The 27,964-nt window shown below is 51.3% G+C and overlaps 13 protein-coding genes across 13 annotated transcripts; 7 read left to right on the top strand and 6 right to left on the bottom strand.

Moving 5' to 3' along the window:
- Window positions 1–69: 69 nt before the first annotated feature.
- On the top strand, window positions 70–979 carry CC77DRAFT_1017552 (hypothetical protein). Its single transcript, XM_018524425.1, has 3 exons — window positions 70–248; window positions 301–380; window positions 429–979. Exons 1-3 carry the CDS (start codon window positions 176–178, stop codon window positions 792–794), a joined length of 519 nt encoding a protein of 172 aa, XP_018389349.1. The 5' UTR covers window positions 70–175; the 3' UTR covers window positions 795–979.
- Window positions 953–1,865, bottom strand: CC77DRAFT_1006137 (hypothetical protein; the record flags this gene model as incomplete). Its single annotated transcript, XM_018523394.1, has 2 exons — window positions 953–1,499; window positions 1,549–1,865. The coding sequence occupies 2 exons, from the start codon at window positions 1,863–1,865 to the stop codon at window positions 953–955; spliced, it is 864 nt and encodes a 287-aa protein (XP_018389350.1).
- A 334-nt stretch (window positions 1,866–2,199) lies between these two features.
- Window positions 2,200–5,631, top strand: CC77DRAFT_1047710 (TPR-like protein; the record flags this gene model as incomplete). Its single annotated transcript, XM_018527501.1, has 1 exon — window positions 2,200–5,631. One exon carries the CDS (start codon window positions 2,200–2,202, stop codon window positions 5,629–5,631), a length of 3,432 nt encoding a protein of 1,143 aa, XP_018389351.1.
- Window positions 5,632–5,739: 108 nt separating this feature from the next.
- Window positions 5,740–6,839, bottom strand: CC77DRAFT_1092098 (hypothetical protein; the record flags this gene model as incomplete). The annotated part of the gene is made up of 2 exons (XM_018529617.1): window positions 5,740–6,674; window positions 6,721–6,839. The coding sequence occupies 2 exons, from the start codon at window positions 6,837–6,839 to the stop codon at window positions 5,810–5,812; spliced, it is 984 nt and encodes a 327-aa protein (XP_018389352.1). The 3' UTR covers window positions 5,740–5,809.
- Window positions 6,840–7,297: 458 nt separating this feature from the next.
- Window positions 7,298–8,504, bottom strand: CC77DRAFT_956786 (ATP-dependent clp protease-like protein proteolytic subunit). The gene is made up of 2 exons (XM_018535518.1): window positions 8,375–8,504; window positions 7,298–8,329 (listed from the first exon to the last, which is right to left on the bottom strand). Exons 1-2 carry the CDS (start codon window positions 8,477–8,479, stop codon window positions 7,745–7,747), a joined length of 690 nt encoding a protein of 229 aa, XP_018389353.1. The 5' UTR covers window positions 8,480–8,504; the 3' UTR covers window positions 7,298–7,744.
- Window positions 8,505–8,700: 196 nt separating this feature from the next.
- Window positions 8,701–9,917, top strand: CC77DRAFT_928653 (hypothetical protein; the record flags this gene model as incomplete). Its single annotated transcript, XM_018534070.1, has 2 exons — window positions 8,701–9,013; window positions 9,061–9,917. The coding sequence occupies 2 exons, from the start codon at window positions 8,701–8,703 to the stop codon at window positions 9,915–9,917; spliced, it is 1,170 nt and encodes a 389-aa protein (XP_018389354.1).
- On the bottom strand, window positions 9,680–10,929 carry CC77DRAFT_1047714 (acyl-CoA N-acyltransferase). The gene has a single exon (XM_018527502.1). The coding sequence runs from the start codon at window positions 10,603–10,605 to the stop codon at window positions 9,982–9,984; it is 624 nt and encodes a 207-aa protein (XP_018389355.1). The 5' UTR covers window positions 10,606–10,929; the 3' UTR covers window positions 9,680–9,981.
- A 136-nt stretch (window positions 10,930–11,065) lies between these two features.
- Window positions 11,066–14,770, top strand: CC77DRAFT_1006143 (hypothetical protein; the record flags this gene model as incomplete). Its single annotated transcript, XM_018523395.1, has 4 exons — window positions 11,066–11,085; window positions 11,133–12,335; window positions 12,536–12,732; window positions 12,951–14,770. The coding sequence occupies 4 exons, from the start codon at window positions 11,066–11,068 to the stop codon at window positions 14,768–14,770; spliced, it is 3,240 nt and encodes a 1,079-aa protein (XP_018389356.1).
- A 554-nt stretch (window positions 14,771–15,324) lies between these two features.
- Window positions 15,325–15,865, bottom strand: CC77DRAFT_1006144 (hypothetical protein; the record flags this gene model as incomplete). The annotated part of the gene is made up of 2 exons (XM_018523396.1): window positions 15,325–15,752; window positions 15,805–15,865. 2 exons carry the CDS (start codon window positions 15,863–15,865, stop codon window positions 15,325–15,327), a joined length of 489 nt encoding a protein of 162 aa, XP_018389357.1.
- Window positions 15,866–16,883: 1,018 nt separating this feature from the next.
- Window positions 16,884–18,036, top strand: CC77DRAFT_1017557 (hypothetical protein). Its single transcript, XM_018524426.1, has one exon. The coding sequence runs from the start codon at window positions 17,372–17,374 to the stop codon at window positions 17,591–17,593; it is 222 nt and encodes a 73-aa protein (XP_018389358.1). The 5' UTR covers window positions 16,884–17,371; the 3' UTR covers window positions 17,594–18,036.
- A 3,560-nt stretch (window positions 18,037–21,596) lies between these two features.
- CC77DRAFT_1017559 (hypothetical protein) lies at window positions 21,597–23,906 on the top strand. The gene is made up of 2 exons (XM_018524427.1): window positions 21,597–22,061; window positions 22,112–23,906. Exons 1-2 carry the CDS (start codon window positions 21,985–21,987, stop codon window positions 23,418–23,420), a joined length of 1,386 nt encoding a protein of 461 aa, XP_018389359.1. The 5' UTR covers window positions 21,597–21,984; the 3' UTR covers window positions 23,421–23,906.
- Window positions 23,907–24,248: 342 nt separating this feature from the next.
- On the bottom strand, window positions 24,249–24,768 carry CC77DRAFT_1017560 (hypothetical protein). Its single transcript, XM_018524428.1, has one exon. The coding sequence runs from the start codon at window positions 24,762–24,764 to the stop codon at window positions 24,525–24,527; it is 240 nt and encodes a 79-aa protein (XP_018389360.1). The 5' UTR covers window positions 24,765–24,768; the 3' UTR covers window positions 24,249–24,524.
- A 938-nt stretch (window positions 24,769–25,706) lies between these two features.
- CC77DRAFT_1058433 (hypothetical protein) lies at window positions 25,707–27,881 on the top strand (the record flags this gene model as incomplete). The annotated part of the gene is made up of 4 exons (XM_018528133.1): window positions 25,707–25,773; window positions 25,882–26,104; window positions 26,161–27,802; window positions 27,861–27,881. 4 exons carry the CDS (start codon window positions 25,707–25,709, stop codon window positions 27,879–27,881), a joined length of 1,953 nt encoding a protein of 650 aa, XP_018389361.1.
- Window positions 27,882–27,964: the final 83 nt, after the last annotated feature.

Here is a 27,964-nt window from a genome sequence, read left to right on the forward strand (position 1 = left end):
TAGATGAGGGCTTATCCGCGATAACGTTTGCGTTGATATCGTAAAGGCATCCATGAGCCAAGAGAGACCCCAGCACTGAGAAAAGGGCAGACCCTGAATTTAGCGGCGCACGTGCCTTATCGATAACAATCATTCACGTCTCGAACTTTTTCCAACTCCATTCAGCACAACAGAAATGGCGGCGCAAAGAGGAGCAAACGTTGTCGAGAAGAAGAAGAGATCAAAGAAGAGAAGGACGAGGACCGAAGGTGCGACAAGCGTATGCAACAGACGGCGAGGCATGTGCTAACAACTGAGCAGTCTCATCATCGAGCGAAAGTGACAGCGATGTCTCAAGCCCAAGGAGCCAAAAAGTGGCTATGGTAGAAGAAGAGGCCAAGGTACCACAGTCGCGTCGAATAGAATTTGTCTGAGCTAACTTGAAAAAGGAGCCTTCACCGGCACCAACACCCGCCAAGAAAGAGAAGAAAGAGAAGAAAGAGAAGAAGAAGAAGTCTCAAACTGCCAGTGCACCGGATGCTCAGCCAGATGGAGATGTTGTCATGATGGATGCGCCAGCTCCTGCACCGCAAACAAAAGCAGCGTCAAAGGTCAGCAAACAGGCGCAAGAGGACTTCAGCGCTATCTATCTACGCAAAGTCGCAGCCGAGTTCGCCGATGATCTTGACAAAGTGCGTGAAGCGCAAGACTTCAAGGCGAGTAGCGTGCCGATGCTCATTCATGCGCTCAAGCAAGGCGAAAGTCTGTTCAGTGTAGAAGAGCGAAGAAGGGTCGCTGGGGCTGCAAACGCGTAGAGAAAGAGGCAAGCATAGGCGGCGTTTGGTGTTTGACTTTTGGGATTGATTCGTAAGAAGATTATCTTAATGGAAATATGTGTAATCATGTAGAGGCGCCTAAGTCCGGTCCTGTCCATGCACCAAACGCCTTGCTATGCCGAATCTTGTGAAGACATCTAATACGCCTCAACTTCCATGCCGCTCCGCCATTCCAATTCGATTGTCCAAGCCAGTAGATTCGGATGCTTGATAACGACCATGTCGTGTGCCAGCTTCATGACTTTCTCTCTCTTGTCTGCTTTCTCTCCCGATGGCAGCACCATCAAGGTATCGTACGCTCTAGCTAGTAGCTTCTCTTCGTATTCGCGCCTGAGCTCGTCGTCTCTCGTCCAGTTGATGATCTCCTCGTATATGCCTTCTAGTGGACTAGCAGCATATATCTCATTCTTCACAGAAGAGGTAGTATTTTCTAGCGTCGCGCCGATGCGGAGTCGCCTCTCTTCTATGAGGCGCTTGATTGTGGAAGCCTCCTGTGTCTCGTGGATCTCGGCGATACGCGTATAGGTTTTGGAGGGGTCGGGCAGGCGACCTTCAAGGTACGAATAGACGGGCGAGGATGGTAGTTGTGTGCTAAGCGCACGTGCATATTGAGTCTTGGTGCCATGTGCGCGGGCATGATCGACGAGCTTATCGATGGCTGATTGGGACTTGTACGCGTCGTCGCTACTCTGGTCAGCAATTCGTCCTCATCTCCAGCATCTGCACCGCATACAGGTTCATGTAGATTTGTGCCAACTCCAGGCCAACATCAGTGTTCTCATCAACCTTTGCGCCCTTGAGGCCCTCGTACATGCCCCTCAGTCCTAGCCATGCCTGCGCATCGTCGGGCTTGATCTTGGTCGCGTCATAATAGGCCTTCGCTGCTTCCTCAAACCTGCTCAAGCCGTCGTTCGCGCGCCCAAGGAACAAATAGGCAAAGTAGTTCTGGGCATCCTGCTCCAACACTGCCTCCGCTTGGTTCTTTGCTTCCTCCCAATCCTTTGCGCCAATAGCAGCCTTTGCGGCCTTGAGAGCGGTTTTTGTAGACATAGTGTTATTTCAGGTAATGAGGGTAGGAATATGGCCGTCCGTACGGCGTTATTCGTGTTATGAAAGACCCATAAGGAGTGAATTGAACTGTGGAAGCTTTGGTGGGGCTTGCAGCGTCGAAAGAGCAAGCAATGACGCACGGCATGCTAGCGTCGATCCTGGTCTTCAGCCTTACCAAACGACAAACACCAACCTCGACCCTTCTGCAATTCATCAGCCACGACTTTTCGCCGCCTGCTCTTCCAGGCGCTTTTGATAATTCCACTTCCTTTCGTTGAAGCATCTGTCAGCGTTCTACCTTTCATTGGCTGGGTAAAATATTCGGGTTGCTGTCATGGCGTCACACGCGGACAGTGCGCACGACCTCCTAGATCTCGACATATCGACATTGCGGCAATTCGTCGAGCTCTTCCCCGATGAGGGCCTATCTAAAGTCATCACTGGCTGGCTGAGCAGCGGCATATCGAAATATCCGCTAACGGAAGAGGGCGACTCAAGAGAAGGACCTGACCTGAGTGAGGGAGGGGTAGCTCTTACTCAAGATGTGCCCGTATCACAAGAGGACTGCTTGGTGTTGATGACGGAAGGGATTGGTGAGGCTGCGAGGTCACCATTGGCGCACTGCTTGCTCGGAGACTACTACCTGTCCTTAGAGGAGTACGAAAGCGCGGTCGAAACGACAAGAAAAGGCTTGAAGTACGCGGCTGCTGAGGCAAAAAGAACCGATTTGTCATTTCAAAGGACGCGCGACGCTTTGAGTAGTACACTTGCTACTGCGTTGGTCTATTATCAGGCCCCAAGGAACCATCTGGAGGCCAAAGGTATCTTCGAGTCCATCTTGAAGCGCAAACCACAATTCACCTCTGCACTCATCGGCATCGGACTGGTCTTGGAAGAAGAGGAGGAATACGAGCAAGCTTTCCAGTTCCTTGAAAAGGCGTTACAGCAAGATCCCTCAAACGGCCGCATAGGTGCAGAGTCAGCCTGGTGTCAAGCACTTGCAGGCGACTACAAGACTGGATTAGAACGACTCCAAGGATATCTCGAATACCCACAGCTCGATGCCTCCAAGCAACGAGGCCGTGAGCTCCGCGCACAGACGCTTTATAGGATAGGTGTCTGTTTATGGGAGCTCGACCCGTCAAAGGCTGCGAGGAAGGACCGCCAAAGAACGTATGCGAAGCTACTTGCGGCGATCAAGGCAAACCCAAATTATGCTCCAGCATACACTCTGCTCGGCATCTTCTACCAGGATTATAACAAAGACCGCAAAAGAGCGCGACAGTGCTTTCAAAAGGCCTTCGAGCTATCGCCCTCTGAAGTTGTCGCAGCCGAGCGCTTAGCACGCCTTTTTGCCAACCAAGGCGAGTGGGACATTGTTGAGGTTGTTTCTCAGCGAGTTGTAGACTCTGGTAAAGCACGCCAAACCCCAGGCTCAAAACGAAAAGGTGTCAGCTGGCCCTTTTCCGCATTGGGTGTCGTGCAGATGAACAAACAGGAATACCAAAAGAGCGTCGTATCGTTCTTATCAGCACTGCGCATTAGCCCGGATGACTACTACTCCTATGTCGGCCTCGGCGAGAGTTATCATAATTCTGGACGATACAACTCAGCATCACGCGCGTTCAATTATGCAGAAAATCCCACAGATGGCGTTGTGTTGAAGAGATCCGATGAAGAGGGATGGTTTACCAAGTACATGCTTGCCAACGTCAACCGAGAGCTGAGTGAGTTTGACGAAGCTCTTGCAGGGTACGAAGCAGTACTAGCATCTCGCCCGAAAGAGTTCGGCGTCTCAATAGCACTCCTACAGACGCTTGTAGAGAAGGGCTGGCATTGCGTTGAGACAGGCTTTTTCGGAGAGGCTGCCGACAGCGCTACCCGGGGTATCGAGGTTGCGCTGACGATAACCGAGTACAAACCGGATGCTTTTAACCTTTGGAAAGCTGTTGGCGATGCATGCAGTCTGTTCACTTGGGTCCAGGAAAAGCTCAAGCAGTTCCCTGTAGAGTTGATCGAGAAGGTTCTGCGCAGCAAGTCGGATATGAAGATCGATTTCGACGAGCACAAGGATATTGATGGGCTCGGACAGGATGCTTTGACTGCACTTTCTACAGACGAACACACTACTCTCGCAAAAGTGCTCAAAGCCTCGATACTTGCACAAAAGCGAGCAATATCCAGCTGTGCGCACGACATACACGCACAAGCTGTGGCGTGGTATAACCTAGGTTGGACTGAGTACAGAGCGCATGTCTGCTTAGAGCAGGAAGGCACTGAAGGTTTCAAATTAACAACCTACCTCCGAGCAGCCATGAAGTGTTTCAAACGCGCTATCGAACTTGAAGCTGGGAATTCGGAGTTCTGGAACTCGCTTGGTGTCATTACAACAACACTGAGCCCCAAGGTCGCTCAACATGCTTTTGTTCGCTCCTTGCATCTCAACGAGCGTAGTGTGCACACCTGGACGAATCTTGGAGCGCTTTACCTTTTACAGAATGATCACGAGCTTGCACACACCGCCTTCTCACGAGCGCAATCACAAGATCCTGACTACTCGTTGGCTTGGGTAGGCGAAGGAATCATTGCATTGCTTACCGGGGACTCCAACGAGGCGCTCTCCCATTTTACCCACGCATTCGAGCTCTCGGAATCATCATTGCTCTTAACGAAACGGCAGTATGCCGTCTCAGCTTTCGACTTCCTAGTGTCTTCGCCTTCGTCATCCAGCAACATCACGAACCTTATACAACCTCTATTTGCGCTCCAACAGCTCAACATACAAGTGCCTTACGATATCCCACATAAGCACCTAGCTGCACTGTTCCTAGAGCGTGTCGGCAATTACGATGCAGCAGTGGCTGCTCTGCAAGCTGTAAACGAGACTGTCGAGCAAGAGTATGAGAAGTCAGAATCGCTGAAATCACTGGCTCGTGTTGCACAAGCCAAGACGGACCTGTCTCGCAACCTCCTCGCCGTTAGGTCTTATGGTCCAGCCGTGGAAGAAGCTGAGACAGTACTAGACCTGCTCTCGGAGCTAGAAAGCGACGCGGAACAGTCTGCATTGTCCAAGGAGCAGATCACAAAGACTAAGCTATCAGCTCGTCTTACAACTGGTCTAGCACACTACTTCAGCGGCTCCTTCGATGCCGCCATACCATATTTCAGAACGTCGCTTGAGGCAACCGGAGCCAACCCAGACATTATTTGCATCCTCGCTGAAGTACTCTGGGCAAAGGGTGGAGAGACCGAGAAGCAAGTGGCTCGTGACCAACTCTTTACCGCCATAGAGAAGCATGAAGGTCATGTGGGCTTGTTGACACTCATCGGCGCCATGACGGTGCTTGATGATGATTTAGAAACCATGGAAGCCATCAAAGACGATCTGGACCGACTGCGCACGAACAAGGAGCTCAGTGACGAGCAGCTTGCCCGGGTGGAGAAGGTTGCTGAAGCCATCTCGGTTAGTTTGGGTGGCGAGGAACAAGAACTGGATGAGGCCCGACGCAGTGTCATGCTTGCGCCTTGGAAACACACCGGTTGGACTGAGCTCGCTGACGCTGCTGGAGGCGATATTTTTGCCAGTACACTTGCGAAGGAAACTGCGATGCGAAACGCGCCACCGAATGGTACGCTGAGTGCTGTTGGTTTGGCAGGTGCCATGGGCAGTACTGGCAACGTAGGAGATGCTCAAAGGGCAATTATGTTAGCACCTTGGTGCAGTGATGGCTGGAGTGCCTTGGCCGAGTGTGTTCAAAGTGCTTGAACAGGAAAATGGCTATCTCGCAGGCATACGCTACGAAGCGCCACACAGCTCTCACGGTTTCGAATAATTCATTTGCATCAAAGAAATTACATAAAACATGTCATTAATACTGTATCTGTGTCATCTAATAACTTCGACGTCCGACTACTAATGATGTCTTCGTACCACTGTCCAGTGGTCATTTCACTGTCGTTGCGAGCCCTTTGAGGAGCGGTAGTGCATTGTCCGCAGCCGGTGTCCCCACATGAGAAGCTGCCCCGAGTAGACTTCCAAGCTTCGGGTCAGGCTTGGTAGCTTTGAAATTTCCGTCAGTTTTTGTAGTGTCCTTCTCCACTGCTTTAGCAACATTGACCGTGTCGCTCCGTTCGTCTATCGAGGCTTCCTTTGTTTCTTTGGTGACGGTGCCAGTATTCTCTGGCAAAGAAATCTTGAATTCGTAGTAGTAAGACGGAGGGTGCACGATTTGTGAGCCAAAGATAACATGACCGCGCTTTTCCAACAATCGGCCGGCAACATCGTAGATGAAATCGGCCGGCAATATTGCCTGCGCCTCCCGAAGCAAGATTTTGTCACCAAAGTCTGCGTAGAAATCCACAAGGAGCGCCCTGACCCGACTTTTTTCGGTCATACCCTCGAACAGCATTGCCGTTGCTTCAGCAGGGAGATAATGTTTCGATCTGGTAGAAGGTGACCAGGGTTTGAGGAGAAGCTCGTTCAAGAAACTGTACATTCCCTCAACGATCTGGTTCTTGGATTTGGTATCTTGTAGTTTTTCCGCCAACACGTATAGCTGACACAGCTTCGGCCACTGTTCTGGACCTCTGGTGACCAGCTGATTTGCGTATACGAGGTTGAGGTATAGACGAAAAGTTTGTGAATCTTCATCTAGTAGCGTTACTAACAATTCATCTTTCCCTTGTGAGTCGTTGCTAGTAGCGCGCTCGAAGAATTTGGATCTGGATGTAAAGAGCGTCTTATGCACACGAAAGTCTGCTTTGCCACTGCCTGTCCCGACGAGCACAGATATTATAGAATTGTCGAAGCTACGGACCATGAGTATTGATAGGATCCTCAGGTTGATACACTTACACCAGCATGTCCCAATCAAAAACTCGTTTGTCTTTGGCTTGAGGATTTGCATTACTGATCAAATCAATTTGCTTATTCGAGATGCTGGTGACGGTCGGATACTTGGGATCGCCGGGCATGAATTCGAACTCTGGCATGATAAGCTAGTGAAAACTTTGAAGTATACTTGCGTGACTATGAATGTCACTGTTCTTTCGCTATATCTTATAATGCGAACCCCTGAGTGGTTTAGCCCAGTACGAAAGTTACGACTTCGTCAGGACCACAATTGTCTCAGCCGTGTATCGAGTACGCGTGAGTGTGTAACCACAGCAAACAATAAATCGAACTTGGGGCTTGGTTAGAAGTTCACGAAACGATTGTGCGACCTCAGAGTTCCTGACCCTGGCCGAAGTGCGTCCTCCAGCCGTTATGCAGGGGTGAGGCGCAGCACTCAGGACCACCCTAACCAGAAGCGATTGTAGGATCTTGTTTTATGTTAGCATCTGTTGTTCTGACATAGTTGTGGGCGAATCATGAACAGAAACTGCGTGTCATACGCCGAGTTTTGTAATGCATATACTTAGGAAAAGCAAAAGCACTGAATAGACTAGATGACCCAGCTCGCGCTCATATGTGATATGTGATTACTCTGTTTACGCCATGCCAACCGAGTAAGCCAAGCTAGCGTTGCCACGAGCAAATTCATCCTTTTAAATTTATGTGACGCCAAAGCTCATCCTGAGAATGTACACTATCATGTGTTTTGTTAGCATCTCCGTTTGGATCACAGCGAATTCCTTTGGGGGTACGGTCTAGTGTGAGAACAACTGAAGGAAAAGGCCCTCTTTGTATACTATCGTTTGCCTAGGAGTGGATAGTCGATGGTTCTCCAGAGCCGGAAAGTATGCATCTCCATGGTTCGATGCATGTGGTGATAATAGGCTACTGCAAAAACAATGAGCATTAAATCGGTCATAGGCACATTCTGATTTCCGTTATTTCAGGTCATAATCTTGTGTGTGCTGCTGAATAGTCGAGAGTCCTACTTCTTCTCATCGTCCTTGGATGGAGCCTCTCTCTTCTCCAGTATCTTGTCTACAATACCGAAATCTACCGCCTCCTGCGCGTCCATGAAATAATCACGCTCCATGTACTTCTCGATCTCTTCCAATGTCCTCTTCTTTGTGACATGCGACTGGTATATCTTGTTCAATTTATCTCGAATTCTCAAGATCTCTTTGGCATGGTCGGCAATGTCGCTCGCCTTACCGCGGTATCCGCCACTCGGCTGGTGTATCATGACTCTTGCGTGTGGCAGTATGTATCGCTGGCCTTCTGCGCCGCCTGCGAGCAACAAGGACCCCATGGAGGCTGCAATGCCCATGCATATCGTGCTGACTGGGCAGCGGATGTAGTTCATGGTATCGTAGATGGCAAGACCGGCACTCACGCTGCCACCAGGCGAGTTGATGTACATGGATATAGGCTTCTCGGGGTTATCGGCTTCGAGGAAGAGGAGTTGTGCGACGGCGTTGGCGGACATGTAGTCGTCCACCTCGCCATTCAGGCAGATGATTCGCTCTTGGAGCAGACGCGAGAAGATATCAGAAGTTTTCCAGCCTCCACCCTACGAAGTCAGATAGGAAGCGAGTAACAGCGTCGTTGGGCTTACAGTGGTCTCTGTCACGTAGGGTATGGGCAGCGAGATTGCTCGTGGTGTCTGTTGGTCTTGTTGCTGTGGGGTCCATTGCGGTTGGAAGCCGAATTGGCTTGACATGGATCGCGTGCCATTTCTATAGAAGCTTTGTAGTGTCGATGGCCTTGTGGCCCGCCGTAGAAGAGAAGCCATAATGTGTGATGTTGGGGTAGCTCCCTCCTCCCCACACGAACGAAGCTATGGCGCGCCAAGCCGGGGGTCCGACGCAGTGGTTTGGAATCTTTCACGATGCCGCCTCATTACCTCATACGAATCACACAGTCGCCCATCTTTCTTGCCTGATGCCAGGCAGATGGACTTGTCGCCCGAAACTATGCTTGAGCCCCATTAGACTATCCTTGCGGGCTCAATGCCGCCAGTCTTCCGCTCACGTCCCAGGTCGCATCCTGAGGGGCCGCGACCTCGGCCCTACACGAGAAGATGCCCACCAGACGTTCCGCCTTCGTAGGGACGAAACAGCCAAAGAACTTCCGTTGTCGCCATTGCTCGATCCGTTAGTCGTAGATGAAAGATCTCGTTTCGAGCAAACAAAAGAGCGCCCAAAATTTGCAGAATTTACACCTTTTCAGAAGAAGCTATGGATGAATCCATTCGGTATGCACATTCCTGTACTCAGTCAACACACGTATCTGACGGTTCAGCCCACGCGTTGGCGTCACCTATTCGCCATTGTCGCGCGGTACAAATCGTACTCCCCACCGCTTTCTTGGTCTCTCTCAACGCCCGCCCCCACCCCACAACGAAAGACCCGTGGCTCCTGCCTGTCTCTCTTACCACAGATAAGAAGCATCTTGGTCCTCCGTTTCGTTTTCTCGGGAGGCATCTGATCGCCGCATACATGGGCAAAAGGAGGGCATGGGAGAGAGCTCTTTATGCACGCATGAACGAAAAGTATGGTGGTCATAATTTGAGGAAGATGGTCTGGAGAGAGGACATGCCAGATTTCGTACTGGATGTCATGCGCAAGAGAGCAGTCAGCAAACTCAGCTGGAATTTTGGTTTCAGAGGCCGCTTGATTCCAGTCGCAAGCCCTCGCACTGAGGACATTGAGGGCGTAGAAGACGTTTCCTGTGTGATCATATTCCGATCGCTTCGTACTCGCGCGGACGATTTGCAAGACCAGGCAGATCGGATCACGACCGAACTGGAAAAATGGTCAAACTACTTTACCAAGAGCTTCGAGGCGAAGCTCGACCCTCACGCTGCTCTAGAGGTCACCCACAAAGCCCCGAACTGGTATAGTGGCCCTGTTGTCTCTCATCTAAAACCTCGTGTGCGGTATCCAGAGCTTGAATTTCATACCACCGTCTGGCGAGGGAAGAAGGTTGCAGTCTACAGCTTGACGGATTTGCTTGGAGAAAACAAGGCGCAAGAATTGATAGAAGGCAGTCATTACGCTGGCGAGAGATCTGTCGTAATCAAGGCAGCAAGACACAACGTACCAGTTGAGATACTACTTATGCAGCTTCAGGCGTATATCGCTCAGCCGGGGCCTTGAACGTCCAAACAAACAGTCTAATAGATTTTTCTGGTTCGCTCCTTGTGCCGCAGATCACAACTTCTCAAGTCTTAGTGCTCTCATTCATCCTTCTCTCCCAATTGGACTTTGTCATCCCAAACATGTGCTCATCCTTGACCTCACCATTTTTCACAATATGACCCTTCAGTACACCTTCGAGCGCATATCCATTCTTTTCAAAGCATCGCATGCTCCCCACGTTACCAGAAAATACGCCGGCGTAAAGCTTCGTCAATCGCTGTCCATTGTTCTCGTAGCTCTCAAACGACCATGTTGTGAAGGCTTCCAGCGCTTCTGTCATATACCCCTTTCCCCAAAATGACTTTCCAATCCAGAAACCAACTTCCGCAGTATGCGCGTACACATCCATGCCTAGTTTCAAACCGATACCCCCAATAGCGACATCTGGAGATGACCGCTCACAGATAACGAAATGATGTTGATATGGAAGTACGAGGTTCATGTTGATCCATTGCTCGGCACTGGAACGTGTATATGGGTTGGGAAAGGTGTTCCTCATGTATTGAGCGATCAGCGGGTCATTTGCATGGAGACTTGTGTTTGGGGCATCTTCAAGATGCATAGGACGGATTATCAGACGCGTAGTTGTTACTATGGGTGATGGAACTGATGCGCTCGTCTGTGTTGGTGTCGATTGTCCGGCCATGTTGGCTGAAATGCAGTACACAAACGGATGCTGTCAAAGAGGAAGGATGCAATGAAGCCAGGGTGCCAAGGAGAGCTTAATTTGTATGCAGTCTTAAACAGTTTATCTTCTTCACAGCCGTTGACTCATGGCTGGGATACGAAGACGCAGGATCAGGCTAAACGACGCGAGGCAGACGCACCTTCCCAGTTAGGAGGGGTAACTGGTGGCCTGAGATAGCTGCACTCATTGATTACCATCAAATACGACCAAGATGTGGTCATCACCATCAGGTAATGAAAGACTTGATGGTTATGACCTGCACGCTGGATCATAATCCTACAAGGTTGGGTTGGGGACATGTGACTAGAAGAGGGGTGACGTCGTGTGGAGGTGATATTAGCGCAGCGCGCTAAAACGCGTCTGTCGCGTGGGCTATCCAGCGCTCGGAATTCCTACCTCACATCGCAACGGTGCTTCCATGTCGTCTTTCGGAGCAAAGTGAGTCATAATATTGAGAATATTTTACACGTCTAACAAGGCTATAGGAAGGTTGTGAGAACCTACTCGCGACAAACAAAGCGCCAACTCTACGATGAGGAACCGCGTACCAAACGAAGACGCGTCGAGACCACTATCGAATACACCAAATCCACAGCCTTAACGTCACTCGATGCTGCTCCCACGGTCATCGTGTCGTCTCTTGAACGTGGAAGCTCTACCCCTCCTCCATCCAGCCCGAAAGATTCGCCCGCAGTCTTCTCAGACGAACCGCCTCAGTCTAGTCCACCGTCATCCCCAGTCCCACGCAGCTCGCCGCCGCCTGTTCAGAAACGGCGGCCGGTCTTCTCGATATTCAAGAAGCAACTCAAGCCTAGAGCGCCCGTCAAAGAAGCCCTTGTAGAACAGAGCCACAATGTGCAAAGCTCGCCGAAGCCTGCGCCTAAGAAGAAGCAGATGGTGCAGATGCAGTTAGACTTGGCATCAGAGACGCGGAAAACGTGTAAGACATGTGGGATGCAATATATACCGTCGCATGCTGAGGACGCGGCGCTACACAAGAAGTTTCATGCGATGAACCTTGGTGGAGTGGACTTCACCAAGCCAGTCGTTGAGCGCTTCAGGAAGAATCAGATATGGAGTGGTGAGGGGGGCTTTATTGCTGTGGTCGGAAGGAAGGATACACTGGCGCTGCGCAACCGGGCCAGCGACGTGCTGAAGGTCGTGAATACGGAGCTTGCAGCTGTTCCAATATCAGACGATGAGCTTTGGGGACAGACCAACCGGACAGCCTGTGCAGACGCGACTGAAAGAAGAACTGCGAGTTCGAAACAGCAGTCCTCAGTGAAGAGTGAAGCAAACGTGCCCCTTGTCGATCGATTCAAGATATATCTATACATTCGAGGCAACAAGTGCGTAGGAGCATGCCTGGCGGAGCGTATTTGGGAAGCCTACAGGGTCTTGAACTCCACCACTTCACTCGAACAGGAAGATGGAGATGCTGCCGTGTCGCAGAGCTCTTCTATTTCTATCAGCACCGACTCGGATCCAGTGACCCTGGGCATATCGCGTATATGGACTTCGAATCAGCACAGAAAGAATGGTATTGCTACCAGACTGTTAGATTCCGTAAGATCCGACTTTCTCTATGGGCTAAACGTTGACAAGGCCAAAGTCGCTTTTAGTCAACCGACAGAGAGTGGAGGTAACTTGGCGCGAAAGTGGTTTGGCTGCCAGGCTGGATGGCATGTGTATGTCGACTAGCGTACTATGGAGGCAGAGATAGAGATAGACGTAGATAGCTTTGGTCGCTGCGAAGATGACTGCACATTAGCGGTGATCCGCGGTTTCAGAGAACTGGACTGATGTCAATTCTTACAACAAGCCCATTCTTCAATACGAGTCAGTTATCGCACAAGGCCCATCTGTAAAACACAGATATCGTCTGCAGGATTGTGACACATGCATATCCGAGTTCTCCATTGGTAGGCAACAATGCGTACGAGGTACGATGGTGGGGTCTGTTCGTTGTCCCGCGCCGGATCGCCAGCACCTGCATATCGGCGATGATCAAGTCGCAGAGCCGACCATCAGCAGCAGCATTTCTTGCGCTGCACCATCTCACCGCCTCACCCAAGCTTCTTCCATGTAAATAGAATAATGCATTGTTTTTAACGCCCGCCATGTCGTCCGGGAACCCTTTCCGCCTTTCTCAAGCTCCTCGTCAGCCCGCGGCCGTCCCGCAGACCTCCTTCATCAACACGGATAGCAGTGTGTCTGAGGCGCGTAGGGAGGACAACGACCATGGTATTCCCTCGCCTTGCCTTTCTGCGTCTGCTGGCATTCAAGGAGTAATTGTCTTACAGTGCTCGAAGATGCCGCCCCTCCGCCGACAAAGACAAAGAAGTCTGTCCGCATACTTTCTCCCACTACGACAATCCCACCCTACTCGTTTGACGACAAGCATGCGACTCTGAGCGAGCTCAGAGACAGGCGATCGAGCCAAGGTCCTCCTGCGAGCCCCCCGCCCCCCGTAACACCCGCTGGCTATGCCAACAGTTCAGTCACAGCAGGCGAAGCCAATGCTCAAGTTATTGGGAAAGACGCCATGGCAGTAGCAGACGTGCCCCCAAGTCCAAGTCCATACGTGAACCACCCTCAAGCGACCCCGCCGCCGAGCAACGTACCGGCGAATCCGTTTTCGAGAACGCTGGCGTCACTAGAACCGCAAGAAAGGGAGAACGACGAGGAGCGGACGAATACGGGAAGACCAATGTTGGGCAGCAGCAGGGCATCTTTAGACGTAGAGAGCTTCAAGAACCTACTCATGACCGGAAAGCCAACTCCGCGACCATCCGGTCCGCCTCCGCAGCCCACAAGCGTGTCACAACCACTTGCTGGCGCACAGTTCGAGACTAGCAGTAGCACAGATACCTCGTCAATCTCGCGGCAGTCGCTATTCGAGCCCCCGCAAGAGACACATGCAGATTCTCCGCGTACATCTGTCGATATGGCTGGATCTGACGAGGACGAGAGTATGGGGCTGGTATCCGAAGTGAAGAAGGGCAAAAAGAAGCCCCCACCTGCACCCAAGCATCGACACGGGAAGCTGGTCGCGCCGAGACAGCCACAGACAGTGTCTTTCGAAAGCTTTGCCGCTACCGAACCAGCACAAGCACCTTCTCCTCCAGCTATTAGACGAACCGACAGTTCAGATATGCAGAAGCCACTCCCACCAACCCCGGTTGCTGCGCCGCAGTCCCTCCATATCAGCACACAGGATACGACACCACTACAGTCCCCACCAATACTACCGACAACGAGTCAGCCTTCAACACCGTCAGAGAGTTCAACTCGACAAAAGAAGACACCTCCGCCCGTGCCGTTATCTCGGAGACAAAGTCAGCTCAAGACTACAACTACAGGCAATAGATCTCGAAGCAGTTCAAACCTTACTATATCCTCCCAACATTCAGTCGATGCCCCACAGAGCCCGGGTCCAAATACCCTCGACCCATTGTTCGGAGCAAAATCACCACCCCCTCCTCCACCCTCACGGCACGGCGCACGGCTTGCGAACCTAGGCAACTCAAGCGCAAACTCTTCCAGTACCGAGTTACCACAGCGGTCGAGCTCGGGTCGAATGCCGAGATCTGTTCCTGAGCCTCCGTCGTCTCGTCGGAGCACTCTAGAGTCACAACCTTCTTCGCCTGCACCTAGTGTGCACCGCACCTCATCTATATCATCTAATCGCAACACCCATCGCAATGTCTCCGGAGAAAGTACAGGAAGCAATATGCCGCCACCTCCGCCACCACCAAGACGTCGACAGTCAAATCGCTCAAGCCTTGACCAGCAAAGGCCTCATGTGTCCTATTCCTCTCCTACGGAAAGTCGAAGAACGAGCACAGAGTATCGTCGCACAAGTACAGAACAGAGGCGATCGAGTGTAGCTAGCGAGAGTTCGCTGAGAAGAACGTATGAACCTGTGGATGAGAAGACCGAGAATGAACACGCTTTGTACTCGCCAATTGAGGAGAGCGAGAGAAGGCTAGGTCTTGATGAGAACATAAGCGGTGGAAAGGAAGGCGAAGGGAGGAGTGATTCGAGTAATATCCTTGACGACATGGAGAAGTTTCAGCGCGAGATTGATGAGCTGAGGACGAGATACAAACAAGCGGGATAGTGCCTTGCTTGAGCAGTCACTAAATGGGAAACACGGAGAATAGATATTGGCATGAACAGTTTCCTCGCGCGAGAGACTTTGAGCATCTTACAAAGACATTTCAATTGATACGCATGCATCCTTGTTGTCTGACTATTCAAAATCAAGGTTGTCTTCTTACATGAGCAAACAGCTCGTCATGGGACACATGCTCTGTTCTAGGCTGTAACTTAGTCGCGAAACTCGTCTCCTTCACGACACACCCCTCTCAATATTCATATCAGCACTTACCAAAACGGGAGCTTCGAGCCTTTGAATGTATCATGCGGAGTGCTAGAGATGGTGATTCAGACGAATTGGGAATAATTAGCTTGGTGGTTATTCACAGAGTTTGTGGGCCGTGAACAGCTTCATGAATGTTGTGAGGTGCTCTAGTCCCTAACATTGTAGACCATGCCACTTTTTGTATTAGACTTGTGAAAAGCTATAAAGATGCTATATCACGCGGTAACTAGCTAGTTTGCCGAAGGATGATACCCCATTCCCGTAAAGACGGCCAATACATGTCAAATGGCTCAGGCCATGACTGCCAACGCTGCGGCGCCCATGGCGACGAGCGAGCCCATACCGACCGCAGGTGTTGCAAGAGCGGCGCCAGCAGTCTCAGGGGGAGAAGAAGTGCTGCTTGCCTCGGGCTCACCAGGACGACCTGAGGATGATGTAGCCACCACCGTTGTAGTAACCGACGCAGTCGAAGAGGCAGAAGCACCAGAGGTCTCACCAGAGGGAGCAATGAGCGTGGAAGACGCAGGAGGAGTAACTGAAGTGGGAATCGGATGTCCGGGGGGAGGCAGGATAACGCTGGTAGTAAACAGTCCACTGCTCAGGGCGGAGGAGACGACCGACTCAGCGGGAGGTGGCGCATACGACGGCTTGCCAGGCTGCGGAATGCACTCGGTGATGGTGACGGTAGCAGTCATGGTGGCAGCGGGCGCGCAGACGGCTGGAAAGTTTGTCAACTTGTGTGGTGTAAAACGTGTGGAACAAATACTCACAGTCCGCAGCGACGACAGCCAAGACCAGTGCAGCAATAGCGAGGAGCTTGTAGCCGAACATGTTGATAGCAGTAATTCGATTTCGGGTGGAGATGGAGCTGAGTAGAGCTGAATTGAAGTATATTTGACTTGAAGTGATGCAGCTGCAGAGATGATGGAGCGTTTGATGAGTATCGTGAAGAAGAGAAGACACGGAAATTCAGAAAAGTTGTTTATATGACGTGCTGGCAGCGTTTGCAGTCACGGAGGAAATTAGCTCCGTGGCAGGCAGGAGCGAAAGTGAAGGTGAAGGCGCACTTGTGAGTGGGGCGAGAGCGTGCCTTGCTGTGCTCTGCAGTTACCCAGGAAAGGGACATTGGTGTCACCACCTGCCCATACAGCACCTAGCCGGCCGGCGACATGGTATCCTGTACCTCTGCCTGACGCTGAGATTGCCCAGGTATACCTTCGCAGTCTCCTTTGGGCTCCAAGCTTTTGTGAACTTTTACTAACAATCTTAGTGCCGTGATGCAAATGCGACTAGCCTTCTCACCAGATTGCACCATGCACGACAGGAGATATGCTAGAAACGTGACTGTTGGAAGGTGCCTGTTGATGACATACGTAGATACGTAGGCAGGTGGCATTGAGGTTGCAGGAACGAAAGAGCTTGTTCAAACCAGGTATACCTCGATTGTCAGATACGAGCTTCTTCATAGGATGCGTTTGCTCTTTCCGTTTTCGAGTAACATTGTCCACCTCTTAAATAAAACCTATGGTAGTCTGGTTGACTACATAGAATCTACGAACAGGAAGATTGAGTTTACGTGCATTGATAGTTGAGAAGCATAGGTAGAGTGAGATCAGAAAACTACTGGTACCTGGCACTCCATCGCATCTGTAGGTATCAATATACTGCTCTATAGAAGACGAAACCAGAGAAAACACAGGAAGACGAGATGCGCAGATGGTTACAAAAGCACTTCGAGAAGCTGCTTCTTTGCAAATTTGACATATTACCACAATTACATCGCGCCGCTTTTTACACTTGGTTGGCACAAGGCAAAGATCTCGAAGACAGCGCGCCTAAATGCCCAGTGTCATGGAACAGCAAGCCAGTCTGGCTCTCTGCGGACTGCATCTCATCTTGACTACAAGACTTCGTGGACATGGTAGTGAAGGCTACATTCTGATTCGGCTTTCCTCAGACAGCTGTACAATACTGCTAAGGGTCAATTGGAATCTTCACCTCTACCTGATTCACATCCTGCTCTTTTGCTATTTGTATATGTATATGCTAGATCAACCCATCTGAAAACAAGTCCAGGGAGTAGGAGCCCGTGGCGTTAGGTGCGAGTAAGCAGCCACCTGACCGTGTAGGACAGCCTTGGAGACAGGACGTGTGGGGACCCGTTCTTAATCGCCACTTGTCGCGCAGGAGTAACATCTACCGCTCCAAAATAGCCTGTGTTTTCTTCGAGGGCCGCTGCAAGTTTATCGCCATGCTGTAGATTAGCCTCGAGTTTCACGGTCGGTGCTAGCTACACAGGAGATTTCCTCCGCCTCAATATGATGCGATAACGCTAACATGGCTGCAAATCGCGTGGCTCTGCTTGGTCATTTACTCATCGTCTCGGGTATTCCAAACACTTTACAATTTCTTGATTCTGCGGACGCGAAAAGCCAAAAAGTAAGCTGCTGCTGCGTTGTCCCTACTAACCGGACGTCGGAATCTGGGCTTGCTGCACGGCCCGATACGAGCTGTATGCGCTGCCTGCTTGCTTATGCCGTACTGCGAATATGCTCGTGAAGACCATTGGCCACGTAAAAGGCCAAGCCGGTGGCCTGGATGCGGCGGTGTCATAGCGGAGCTGGTGGCTGTTGTAAACTGTAAGGCCTAGGGTTACAGGCGCCTGTATAAGCGGTGTTGTACAAAGGAGGGAAGAAGCAACGTTCCGCTGGACCCTTTTGGGCCCTCCAAGATTAACCACTCGCACACATGGAGCGGTCTGCTTACTTGCATGAGTAATCATGCATTGCTATAGAGACGCTGGTAACAGCTTGCAATGATGTGCGGGAAGAGATACTTTTGACAGAAAACTACAAATTGAACGCATGGAAAAGACTTTCGCAATCAGACAGTGATTGAGGACGACGCAGAGCTGGGTCTGAGTTAGAATGAGTGTACAGCATCGAGATCTCCTCACCGCATCATTTGTTTCGCTAAAGAATGCCCAGGTGCTTACACACGACGTGTGGTGCAGACCGCCTATACGAGGTTGATCGCTCTTGGAACTTTCGGACATAATTGTTCCTCTGCGGGAGGCACAGGATTCCTAAAACCGATAACAGGGCTGTGCTGCCGATCACAGGATGAACAGTGGCGAACTCCACAGAACGCATCTCGCAGGATTGCGAACCCAGTCATGAATGGCGGTTCAAGCACTCCGTATAGCAAAACGGTTGAGGGAACCAATGTACGGACTGCTCGTGGGAGTTCTCTCCGATGTGCTATCAGCCAGTCATCTCCAAGGGGCTTGCTGCAAGCTAGCCCTGGCCCATCGCACATAAGGCAAGCTAATGCGGCAGATTAAGCGCATCCACGTCGACTTGAGCTTTTACGGAAACCCGAGACCGCGTACGGTACGAAAAAGAAGGAACGATAACTTCGAAGAGGGGTTTCTGAGGGGCAGGTTTGATTGGAGAGGGGACAGATCGCCGCTGAGAGGTGCATGCAAGCGAGTTCTAACCGGCAGCCGTGCGTTAGGGCCCGCGGAGCGGCATGGCAACGAATCTCGGTATTCTGGCGTTGTGTAATTTGGAGGTAATGGTATGGGACATTCATACCTTCCGAATTGAGGAAGAAAGATTGTACTGCCCACAAAAATTTGGCGGCGTTGCAGACCGCAATAAACTGAATTGCCCGTCACAACGCCCAGCCGTTGGCCGTATATTTGAGACGACGGAAGGCTCATCTATTGGGGATTTTGGAAAAGCCATGTTCCAAGGCTGTATTCTAAGACCGTTCCACCGTCACGCAATTGTGGTGGATGGCATGGAAAACGTAACGGCGGAGTAGTAGGCAGATTAAAGGGTAACCGGTACGGCTGCTGCGGAGTGGCGTAGGCGCTCCACTTGCCGCATTGGTATAAGTTGTTCATCGTCTCGGCATGGAACTAGACAGTCAGATTGTGTTGCAGCCTTGCTTCATTCCAATAGTGTTAATCACAGATAGTCTGAAAAAATTGAAGGGGTTTCAGGAACCCTAGCAGTTGAGTGGCTGCTTGAGGTGCGGGAGCAAAAGCCGCCATGGAACGAATTGTGTTCAGGATGCCGCAAAGGTTATCGTAACCGCCTCGGATGCAAGATCATGCAGCTAAACGTACGTTGGGCTAGAATCTTGTGCGCCGGCTCCAGATTCCTTCACATGTGGGAACAAGATGGCGCAAAGCCAATCCTACGCGACGTCACTTCTGCCTAAGGTTGATGCGGAGCGTTGTGTACCAGTTATCGTAGCAACGTGGAACCTGCGCCATTTGACGACGATCTCAAAGCATGAGATTAGCCCAAGGGAAATGGGACGTGGCAAGTTTGGTTGAAAAAGGAGTTGGTTGATCATACATGTCCGCAGTCAAAGGGCTCCCAGAACCATGGTCACTCAGAGCCCTGCAGTGAACGAAAGCAATTCAGTGTGTTTGATGGCGAGCAAGCCCAAGGACGGCTGGACGTGCTAAATGAAGTGAGCCAAGCTGAGAGAAAGGCAACGTTGAGCGTCTAGATGCCTTTGTTGGACACTCTCCAGCATGATTCCTGCTCATTCGGTGCACAAAGAGCCGATTAAATGCACGACGGGCGGAGATATTTCATCTAAGATGAGATCTTGAGATCTGAAGCTAAGTGAAAAAACAGGGGTTGTCGGGAATTGACTGGCTGATACAATGACAGGCCGAAACTAGCACCCCGGCGATCTGGCTGTGGGCACTCGCAGCGGGGCAGAAGCGATGGAAGGAAGGAGGCATGCCGTGTGACGTCGGCGGCCGGCCGGGTCTAGGTTAAATACCATGGTGACAAATAGTCCAATTCAGACGATCGGACTCAATTTCCCATACTTCCAATAGTCTGGGGAACGACAGCGTTGCACTGGTCGTGGTAGTGACAGAGCGCCGTCGCTTCTTCTGACACATGGTCTGTAGCTGGTACAGAAAGCGTAGTAGGCAGAGAGACCAGCAGTGATTATTGTCGTAGACCAGCAGTGATTATTGTCGTAGACCAGGGAGTCGGCGACATGTTTTTATCGAGCGATCGGCACGCACGTCCTAGACAGTGGGCAGCAAAGTTCTCAGGGCGCATCAGGGCTCCGAAAATGGGTGGGAAGTTCGATCAGATCGGAGCTATGCCCGATATGACGGTCGCGTATCTCAGGTTTTGTTGTTTGGATCAGGGAGCCCCTTGTTCCTGGACCCAGGCGATGGGCTGTCATGAGATTTGTGCAGCACGGTGAAACCAGCCGTTTTGGACATTGCACATAGTTGCAGATGAGGGTCGCCAAAACTCGGTATTGTTTGGGGGTGCATGATGAGGCACGACGTGATGGCGCAGGATTAGACTCGCTACAGCATCAGCCGTGGGCGCTGACTGGAAGCCCACGGAGACGGGAACGAGCCAACGGCAACCCGACGGCTGCGTCTCCATAGCGCGGGCCACTTTAGGTGAGCATGTGCGTTCGCGTTTGGTTGAGCAGTTTGCGGAAGCCTCTGCGCGGGCGCGATCGCGATTGCGCTGGTCACAATAGCCGGCGCACGTTTGTTTGGGTGAGCGTGGGTGGAGTGGAGCAAAAGTAGAAATTGATTATTACTATGGTAGTTGGTGGTAGTCAGGCACGCTGTAAACGTCGTCGCGTTGCAGCGCAGGTGGGAGAAGGTGCCGGAGCCAGAGCGGGCCTGTTAGTCAGCCCACCCGGAACGGAGGCTGCTTGACCCCGCCCACAACGCCAGCAACATGCCAGATGCGATCGCGATGGCAGACATGCCAACACCCCCCAGGAACCAGCTGTGATATGATGTTGACGCGTCTCGTTTATCGGCGGGAAGTGCCACAGAGATGCTAGCGTGCTCGATCGCCAGCGCTGGGCCAAGCCACGGGCGTGGTGTTGTCCTGTCGCTGGCGTGCGGGTGCCGAGGGTAATCTGCAGCCATTGAGCCTGGCACAGAGCTAGCCGCGAACCTTCTTCCCCTACTCCACACACATCGCCGACTGGCCTCCAGAACACGCCGGGCTTTCTGCCGCTGCCCTTGACTGGCTACATCAGCTGCTAGCCGTCCCCCAGGCGCTGCGGGGACTGACTGGGAACTGCAAGCTTCTGGCACGCTGCCCTGCCGCTGTCTGGGAGGAATTGTGTGGTCAAATTCCAGAAGACTGCAATTGCTTCTTCCCACTGCTGCTATAACATATGCTAGGCAAGCCCTCGACGTAACACACTCGTACTGCTCCTAATCCGCTTGCTTGCTGCTTCACCACCCACCAACCAACCACCCCTAGCAGCCTCGTCAATCCCTCAGACGAGTATCGATCTGCTTTGCAAGCGTCCATGCGCAAACTGTTTACTGCCATCGAAATACCAAGTCTTCGCCCGCTAGGCTCCGCCACCTGATTATCCTGGCTCACCCTCCCCCGGCCCGCAAACAGAGATTTGTGCGCATCGGAACCACTCATACGCCCCTCACACCTCGATCGCTGACGTCCCAGCGCCAGTTCCCACTTTCGCACCAATCTTCTGCCTCTTTGGGTTCCGCGGCCAACTTTGGCCGTTGCTACTGTGCCTCACGTCACTCGTCGCGTATCTGTATCGAGCTGCGTCCTGTCCAAACCCTGTCGTGCCGGTACGTGAGCGCCTTTCTAGCTCCGTTGTTTTTCGGCCCATCTTTAGGCCTGCTCCGCCCAGCCCAGCACATCCGCACCCGCGTGGACAGTCGCCACTTTTCCCCTCTCCGTTTACATACTTTGCCCGCCCACTCCTCGCACTTTCTCTTTCTTCCATTATTCCTCACAGTCGAAGTCGTTGCTAGACGTACCCCTCGAACTGTATCAATCCAGCATCTGTTGTTGTGCTGACTCCGCCATCTGTCAGCTACCCCGCCGCCACCCACACACCTTTGCCACACCACCACGCTTCATCTGCCATCTGTCGTCTGAACCCTCACCATGCCTGCTGAACGTCGAACCTTTACTTCGACCAGACCGGTCAAGACCGAGCGCACTCATGAAGAGAACCAGGAGCGGTTTGTTATCTCAATTCAGTTTACATGTAACCAATTCTAATGTTCGTTAGTGCCTACATTGCTGCCTCGCGCCGCAGCGACCGTAGTCTAGAGGCTCGCATTGAGTCGGCACGCAGGGCTTCTGAGATTCACAAGAAGCGTACTGGCCGTGCTTTGCGTGTGACTGAACAGGATGTCATCAATGAAGAGATGTACGAAGAGGAGGACGATGATCTGCCCACCCAGTACCAGCGCTTGAATGCGCATCTGCACACTACCTCTGTCATGTTTAACAAGAAGCTCCATGATTACATTGCGACACAGCACGGTGTCCGAAACATGTTCATGTCGCAGTACCAAAATCAAGGCCCGGCGTTCCCACAGTTTGGTCAGCAGTATCCAGCCAATGGTGCTTCACTTCCACAGGCAAACAACTGGCTTAACCCTTCCATGCTACCACCACAACAATTCACACCGGCTTCTCCTCAGAGTTTCCAGCAAGCGCAGCCGTTCAGCCCGACTTCTACTCAACCACAACAGGGCTACCGTCAGTCACCGTACCACATTCCTCAGCGGACCCAGTCTCACCAGCGCGCTCTTTCGATTCAACTGCCTCACGGCGCATCGCACTTTGATCCATCAGCTCAGCCGGCAAGTGCAGGTACCACGACGCCACAGACCGAGCTCAACCGAAGACTGTCTCTACCACCGCAAGCTTTCCAGCAATCAAACCAAACAGTAGAGCGACCAACGCGCCCTTCGCTATCGCGTTCGCCTACTGCGCATTCGCTTCAACATCGCCAGTCATCTTCACCACAGACTGCTTCGCCAAATGCGGCTTCAGTCCATGACGCTGCAACTGCTCAAAGCGACCCTAACACGCCTACTTCCTATTCTTACAGCCCAACGAACTACCCATACAGTTCGCAAGCACTTAACTCAAACCCTTTGACCTTGTCCATGCCACCTGAGTCACAGCAGTTCTTGGGTTCCGTCCTCGATCAGAACGATCCTCGCACTGCTATCTTCATGGCTGGTAGCGACAATCTTCCTCAGCCATTTGCTCCAACCTACACCTACAACCCCAACAAGGTTACACGGACACCGAGCAGCGCAAGCATGTCAGAGAACGCTACTGGTTCCGCTCAGACTCTATCCTCAGGCCTTAATCTGAAGACTGAGCCCGTCTCTGATACCACATCATTATCAATGCCGAGCGCTATATCCGATGGTTTTTACTCCAACGATTCGTTCTTGACACCTGGCAATGGTGACTACAGTGCCTTCTTCGACTTCCAAGGCGGTGATTTTACACAGTCCTTCGATGACCAGTCCGCGAACGACCAAGACAACGGCAATAGCCTTGTCAACTGGGACTAGGCTTCTTTCCCTTCTTCTGTTTATTCCTTTTTCTTAGGCCAAAGGCCCTTTTGTATGATCCTCTTTGGGTCTTGTGTGTTGACTGCCTTGATACTTTGCTACGCTTTTGGGTAACGGTTCTGGTTTCACACGCACATGATACCTTTTGTACAGTGTCGTTCACGAGGTTACGACTGGAGGCGTTGCGTGGAGTTTTTCACATGGGCTCAGAAAAAGCTCCATATGTTCAGCATACAAGCGTATCCTTCTGCAGGCGCTTCGAGGTTGCTGTCGCCTGTATAGCGATCTCCTCTCTCGGTAACACTTCAACCCGAAGTGCTTACTTGTAATACATAATTGTAACGGCTATTAGTCGTATGCGATTCATCGTGCATTCCTACTGTGTGTGACTTGCACGTGATGTATCGTCAAAAACCTCGGTATACAGCTGCATGTTGCATTTCGGTTTTGCGAACATCATAGTCATACGCAAAATGGCTTTCAATAGGGGTCTGAAGATCTACTACACAAAGAGAAGGATTGCGCAGAGGCCCAAAACATGAATGAGAACTGGCTGTTCAGTCAGTGGTTCCGTGACGGGTAACACCCTCGAAGCGGCCTGTCGAGGGATGTGCAACACATACCAGTTCTGGAACCTAGTTACGCACAATGTTCTGTTACGTGGCGAATCACATACTTGTCACTCATGCCTTCTGCGTGAGTGTGCCTATGCGTACGATGATCTCGTCGAAGTAACGCTGGAACAGATAGTTTGGCTCACGTGATGACGCTAATGGTGAGTTAGCGTCGTGAACAGCACTTTCGTACCGTGGATGATGGTTTCAGCAGATCTGTTCCATTGCAACAACGAATACACCCTGTGCGATGCGCAACAAGTTTTACATCAGCAGGTTTGGCTTTACATCGCCGTCAATCTACGTTACTACGCCTGAATCCATCGGAAGCTCTTGCGGATAGCTGCACCAACCATCCTGAGGCCTTGTCTTACCGCGGGGTTTTCTGTAAGACGCACAACCCTGAGCCGGAACTTGGTTCCTGCATCTGTGCATCGAGCTAGTGATGGCAAATTCCACACGAAAATATACAAGCTGTTCAGTGCGGTCCCTAAACTCGAGAGTCGTCCTTGGTCCTTTTGCTGCACGCCTCTGACAAGCTCTTATATCGTATCGATGTTACTTGCTCTAGAGAGCCTGAACATTGCACAACCTGTGGTAATAAACAATATTTAGCAGGAGGCGGCAATGCCGACATCGCGATCAATCTGCCGAAAGCAATTACAGAATACCTACTGATCCTGCAACGAACCATATTCATGTGACTCAAGTACTGATCAGTGGAATGCATTGCAGTTCGGTTATAATACCTCTTCCTGTACAGAATTTCTTGCTATTGGGAAAGAAGCACCGCAAGGCGTCTGTCAGGCGGTATTCCAGTCGACTTCATCTTCTTGTGTCACTCGTGTAATGCCTCCAAAACACGAGCATGGTCGAGCGTAACGGCATTGGGTACATTCTTCAACGTCAAGTTACGCCGATCCATTGGCTCGCAACAACACCATGCCCAGAGAAGTGGCTGTATCAATCTCTTCAACCTCAACAACGGTAGGTTGGATCACTTCGTCATCTGTGAACTCCTTCCTTGAAGCCTTTCCCATCTTCGCCTCCTTCTGCACTACCGGTGGCGGCTGCTGCGCTGCAGTGTGACGTTGGCCTGCGTCCGTTATCTACCATCCCGTAATTGCTGTTTCTAGTCAGATTCAAGATGACCAGCATCTTGTCACACTACCAATCTATACGAACACACCAACTACCTTGCCTACGGATCGCTGCAAAGCAGTCTTGGCCATCATGGTCTATCGAGGTGGTGCAATTCTGCTTCAGACAAGGCCGCTACTCCAAGAACTCACAAAGTCAAAATCTGGAGGCCAATATGTCGATAGGAATAACCTAAGCATCATAGGTTGTACGCCGACTGCCGTCAAGTTTGGTACTTCGATGACTTGGAAGGTGGATACCATGAGAGGAAGCATGATGCCGTGTTGCATGCTCGTGTTAGGGCTAACCGGTTGTTCTGTTGCTGCAGCACAGCCGCGATAGGATCACACCATTCTACCATCGCGGTGAAACGCACCTCTTCATATATAAGATCGTTGTTCTCACTCACTTGAGGCACAAGCCCTTCAGCTCTAGTTGTCAGCCAAACATAGCCTCTCGTTCCTTTCTCTATTACCACTCGTTCATTGCTTTGACTCCTAGAACAAGTGCTTTCTGTGACCTACAAAGAGTCATGAAGCTCAGTACTTGTATACCGTTTGCGGCCTTTCTGACGCTCGTTGCTGCCGAGCGGGCGCTATGTAAGTTTCAGTTTTAACACTGCTGCTGGAAGCATTTACCTCGTCAACCACCACATCGAGAATCTAGTTTCTTTTCGTCTTTCAATATGGACTGACAGCTTTATCTAGTGAACTTTCCACAGCACATACGGCCACGGCAGTATGCGCCGCCACCGCCTTACTCCCCTACTTATCCTACTTTGATCAGCAGTGCTACTAGCATCTCGCTGTCTACTGGTATTCCTCCGGTTTCAACACCCTCTTCGTCAGCAAACTTCACGGCACCAGGGCCCTCCACAATTGTCTACACTAGCGTCGTGGTCATTACATCGGTGGTTGTCCCAACGACATCGTGAGTTATGATAAGTTCTCGTGTTCAGTTCCTGTTGAACTAATATGTTGACACAGCCGAACTTCATCTGGAAACTCTACATCCACAGAGGCTACAGCAAGTAGTTGGGGTAGTAGCTCTTCGTCTGTGAGCATCTCTCTCTCAACTGGACCTCATTCTTCCGGATCCGGATACCACCCATCTTTACCACCGTACCCGACTTCCGCGCCTTACAGTAACAGCACCGGTACAGCTTCTTCTACTTGGGGCACAGGTACTGCAACAGCGTCTTCGATACCTTCGTTGACTTCCACAGCTAGTACCAACTCGACAGGTTCGCAAAGCTCCTATATCCCGAGATCTTCGACGTCAAGCACCAATGTTACTGTCATTACCTCAGTCATCGCTTCCACTACTGTCATCACTATTTCCCCTCCATATCCTTCTAATGGAACGGTGACCGAAACAAACACTGAGCCTACAGCGACATCCAGTGGTGATGGGACTACTTCTGGGACTACTACGTCCTCTGGCTACTATATTCCACCTGGTAACGCTACCAGCAGCGCCAGCAGTCCGACTGAAACAGACACTGTGTACTCGTCGACCATCAATATCTCGACCATCTCCTGGATCACCTTTACCTCAGTGGAGTCATACACTACGACTGAGACACCTACGTCAACCACCGACGTTTCAGTATCATCGTCGACTTCAGATTCATCCAGAAGGTCAAGAACCACCCGGAGTCGCACCAGCACACGTGATTGGTCTCGGACTCATACTATGTCCAGGCATTCCACAACTGATTCTGCCTCATACACGCCTACTTCTTCCGAAGAGTCGTCAACGGCATCATACACTCCGAGTTCTTCTGAAGAGACGCCTAGTCCGTCTAGTGCGGAGTCCTATACACCATCGTACACAGCATCTTCTACAGATGATATCAGCAGTGTATCTAGTGCGTCCAAGACCTACTCTGCTTCATCTACGTTGTCGCAATCGTATAGCTATTCGTTTAGCTCGATCGTTACAGACACATTCTCGCCCACCCCATCGGATGCCACAACTTATCCGGAGCCAACGCCGACAACGGAAAGCTTCTCGTACTGGACGACCTTGTCGTCATCAAGAGATTCGGCCAGTGAATCTGAGACCCCTTCGTACACATGGCCGATCAGATCAAGCACTACTTTGGTGCTTCCTTCTGAGACATCATCAGAAGCGTTGAGCAGTGAATCTGGTACCATCGAGACTCCTTCTGCCACGCCCTCACCTTCTAGCAGCTCTTTCACGTCCGAGTCACTAGTCACATCTAGCAGCTCGACCAGCTCAGAGACACTTAAGGAGTCGAGCACGTATACGTCTACCGAAACGGAGTACACGTCCTTCACCTCCTCAATTTCAGCATCCGAGAGCTTTTCCAGCTCAACTTCTATCGTAGTCAGCTCTACCAGTACCGACGCCACCGCTACCTCTTTCCCAGTCGGGTCTTCTACCTCAGGCTATTCCTACTGGACTCCGCCCATTAGCTCAGCAACCAACACGGATGCTACCGCTACTTCTTTCCCGGTGGACTCCAGTACCGACTTCACGAGCTTGACTGGTAGTCTCACTCAGACGACCTTTGAGACGAGCGTAAGTTCGACCAAGAGCGGCTACGCACTGCCGCCTGTAGAGACGTACGAAGGGCAGGGCGACAAGGTGAAGAGGGGCATGGTAAGATTCTATGGTATTGATTGAAACACAAAGGAACAAAATCTAACTATTCTGGCAGATGGGTATGTGGTTCATGTGAGAGCGAAGCATCGGATTGGGTAATCATGGACCCCTTCAGGAAAAACGATCAGATGAAGCATTACGACATGTTGTTGCATCTCA

This window comes from Alternaria alternata (genome assembly GCF_001642055.1).
Source record: "Alternaria alternata strain SRC1lrK2f unplaced genomic scaffold CC77scaffold_4, whole genome shotgun sequence".
Classification (NCBI taxonomy): Eukaryota; Fungi; Ascomycota; class Dothideomycetes; order Pleosporales; family Pleosporaceae; genus Alternaria; species Alternaria alternata.

Coding starts and splice junctions, on each gene's coding strand:
- CC77DRAFT_1017552 (XM_018524425.1), top strand. CDS start 176: ATGGCGGCGCAAAGAGGAGCAAACGTTGTCGAGAAGAAGAAGAGATCA. Junction 249..300: donor GAGAAGGACGAGGACCGAAG/GTGCGACAAGCG, acceptor ACAACTGAGCAG/TCTCATCATCGAGCGAAAGT. Junction 381..428: donor TGGTAGAAGAAGAGGCCAAG/GTACCACAGTCG, acceptor AACTTGAAAAAG/GAGCCTTCACCGGCACCAAC.
- CC77DRAFT_956786 (XM_018535518.1), bottom strand. CDS start 8,479: ATGTCAAGCCAATTCGGCTTCCAACCGCAATGGACCCCACAGCAACAA. Junction 8,330..8,374: donor CCTACGTGACAGAGACCACT/GTAAGCCCAACG, acceptor CTGACTTCGTAG/GGTGGAGGCTGGAAAACTTC.
- CC77DRAFT_1047714 (XM_018527502.1), bottom strand. CDS start 10,605: ATGGCCGGACAATCGACACCAACACAGACGAGCGCATCAGTTCCATCA.
- CC77DRAFT_1017557 (XM_018524426.1), top strand. CDS start 17,372: ATGGCTGCAAATCGCGTGGCTCTGCTTGGTCATTTACTCATCGTCTCG.
- CC77DRAFT_1017559 (XM_018524427.1), top strand. CDS start 21,985: ATGCCTGCTGAACGTCGAACCTTTACTTCGACCAGACCGGTCAAGACC. Junction 22,062..22,111: donor CATGAAGAGAACCAGGAGCG/GTTTGTTATCTC, acceptor AATGTTCGTTAG/TGCCTACATTGCTGCCTCGC.
- CC77DRAFT_1017560 (XM_018524428.1), bottom strand. CDS start 24,764: ATGCATTCCACTGATCAGTACTTGAGTCACATGAATATGGTTCGTTGC.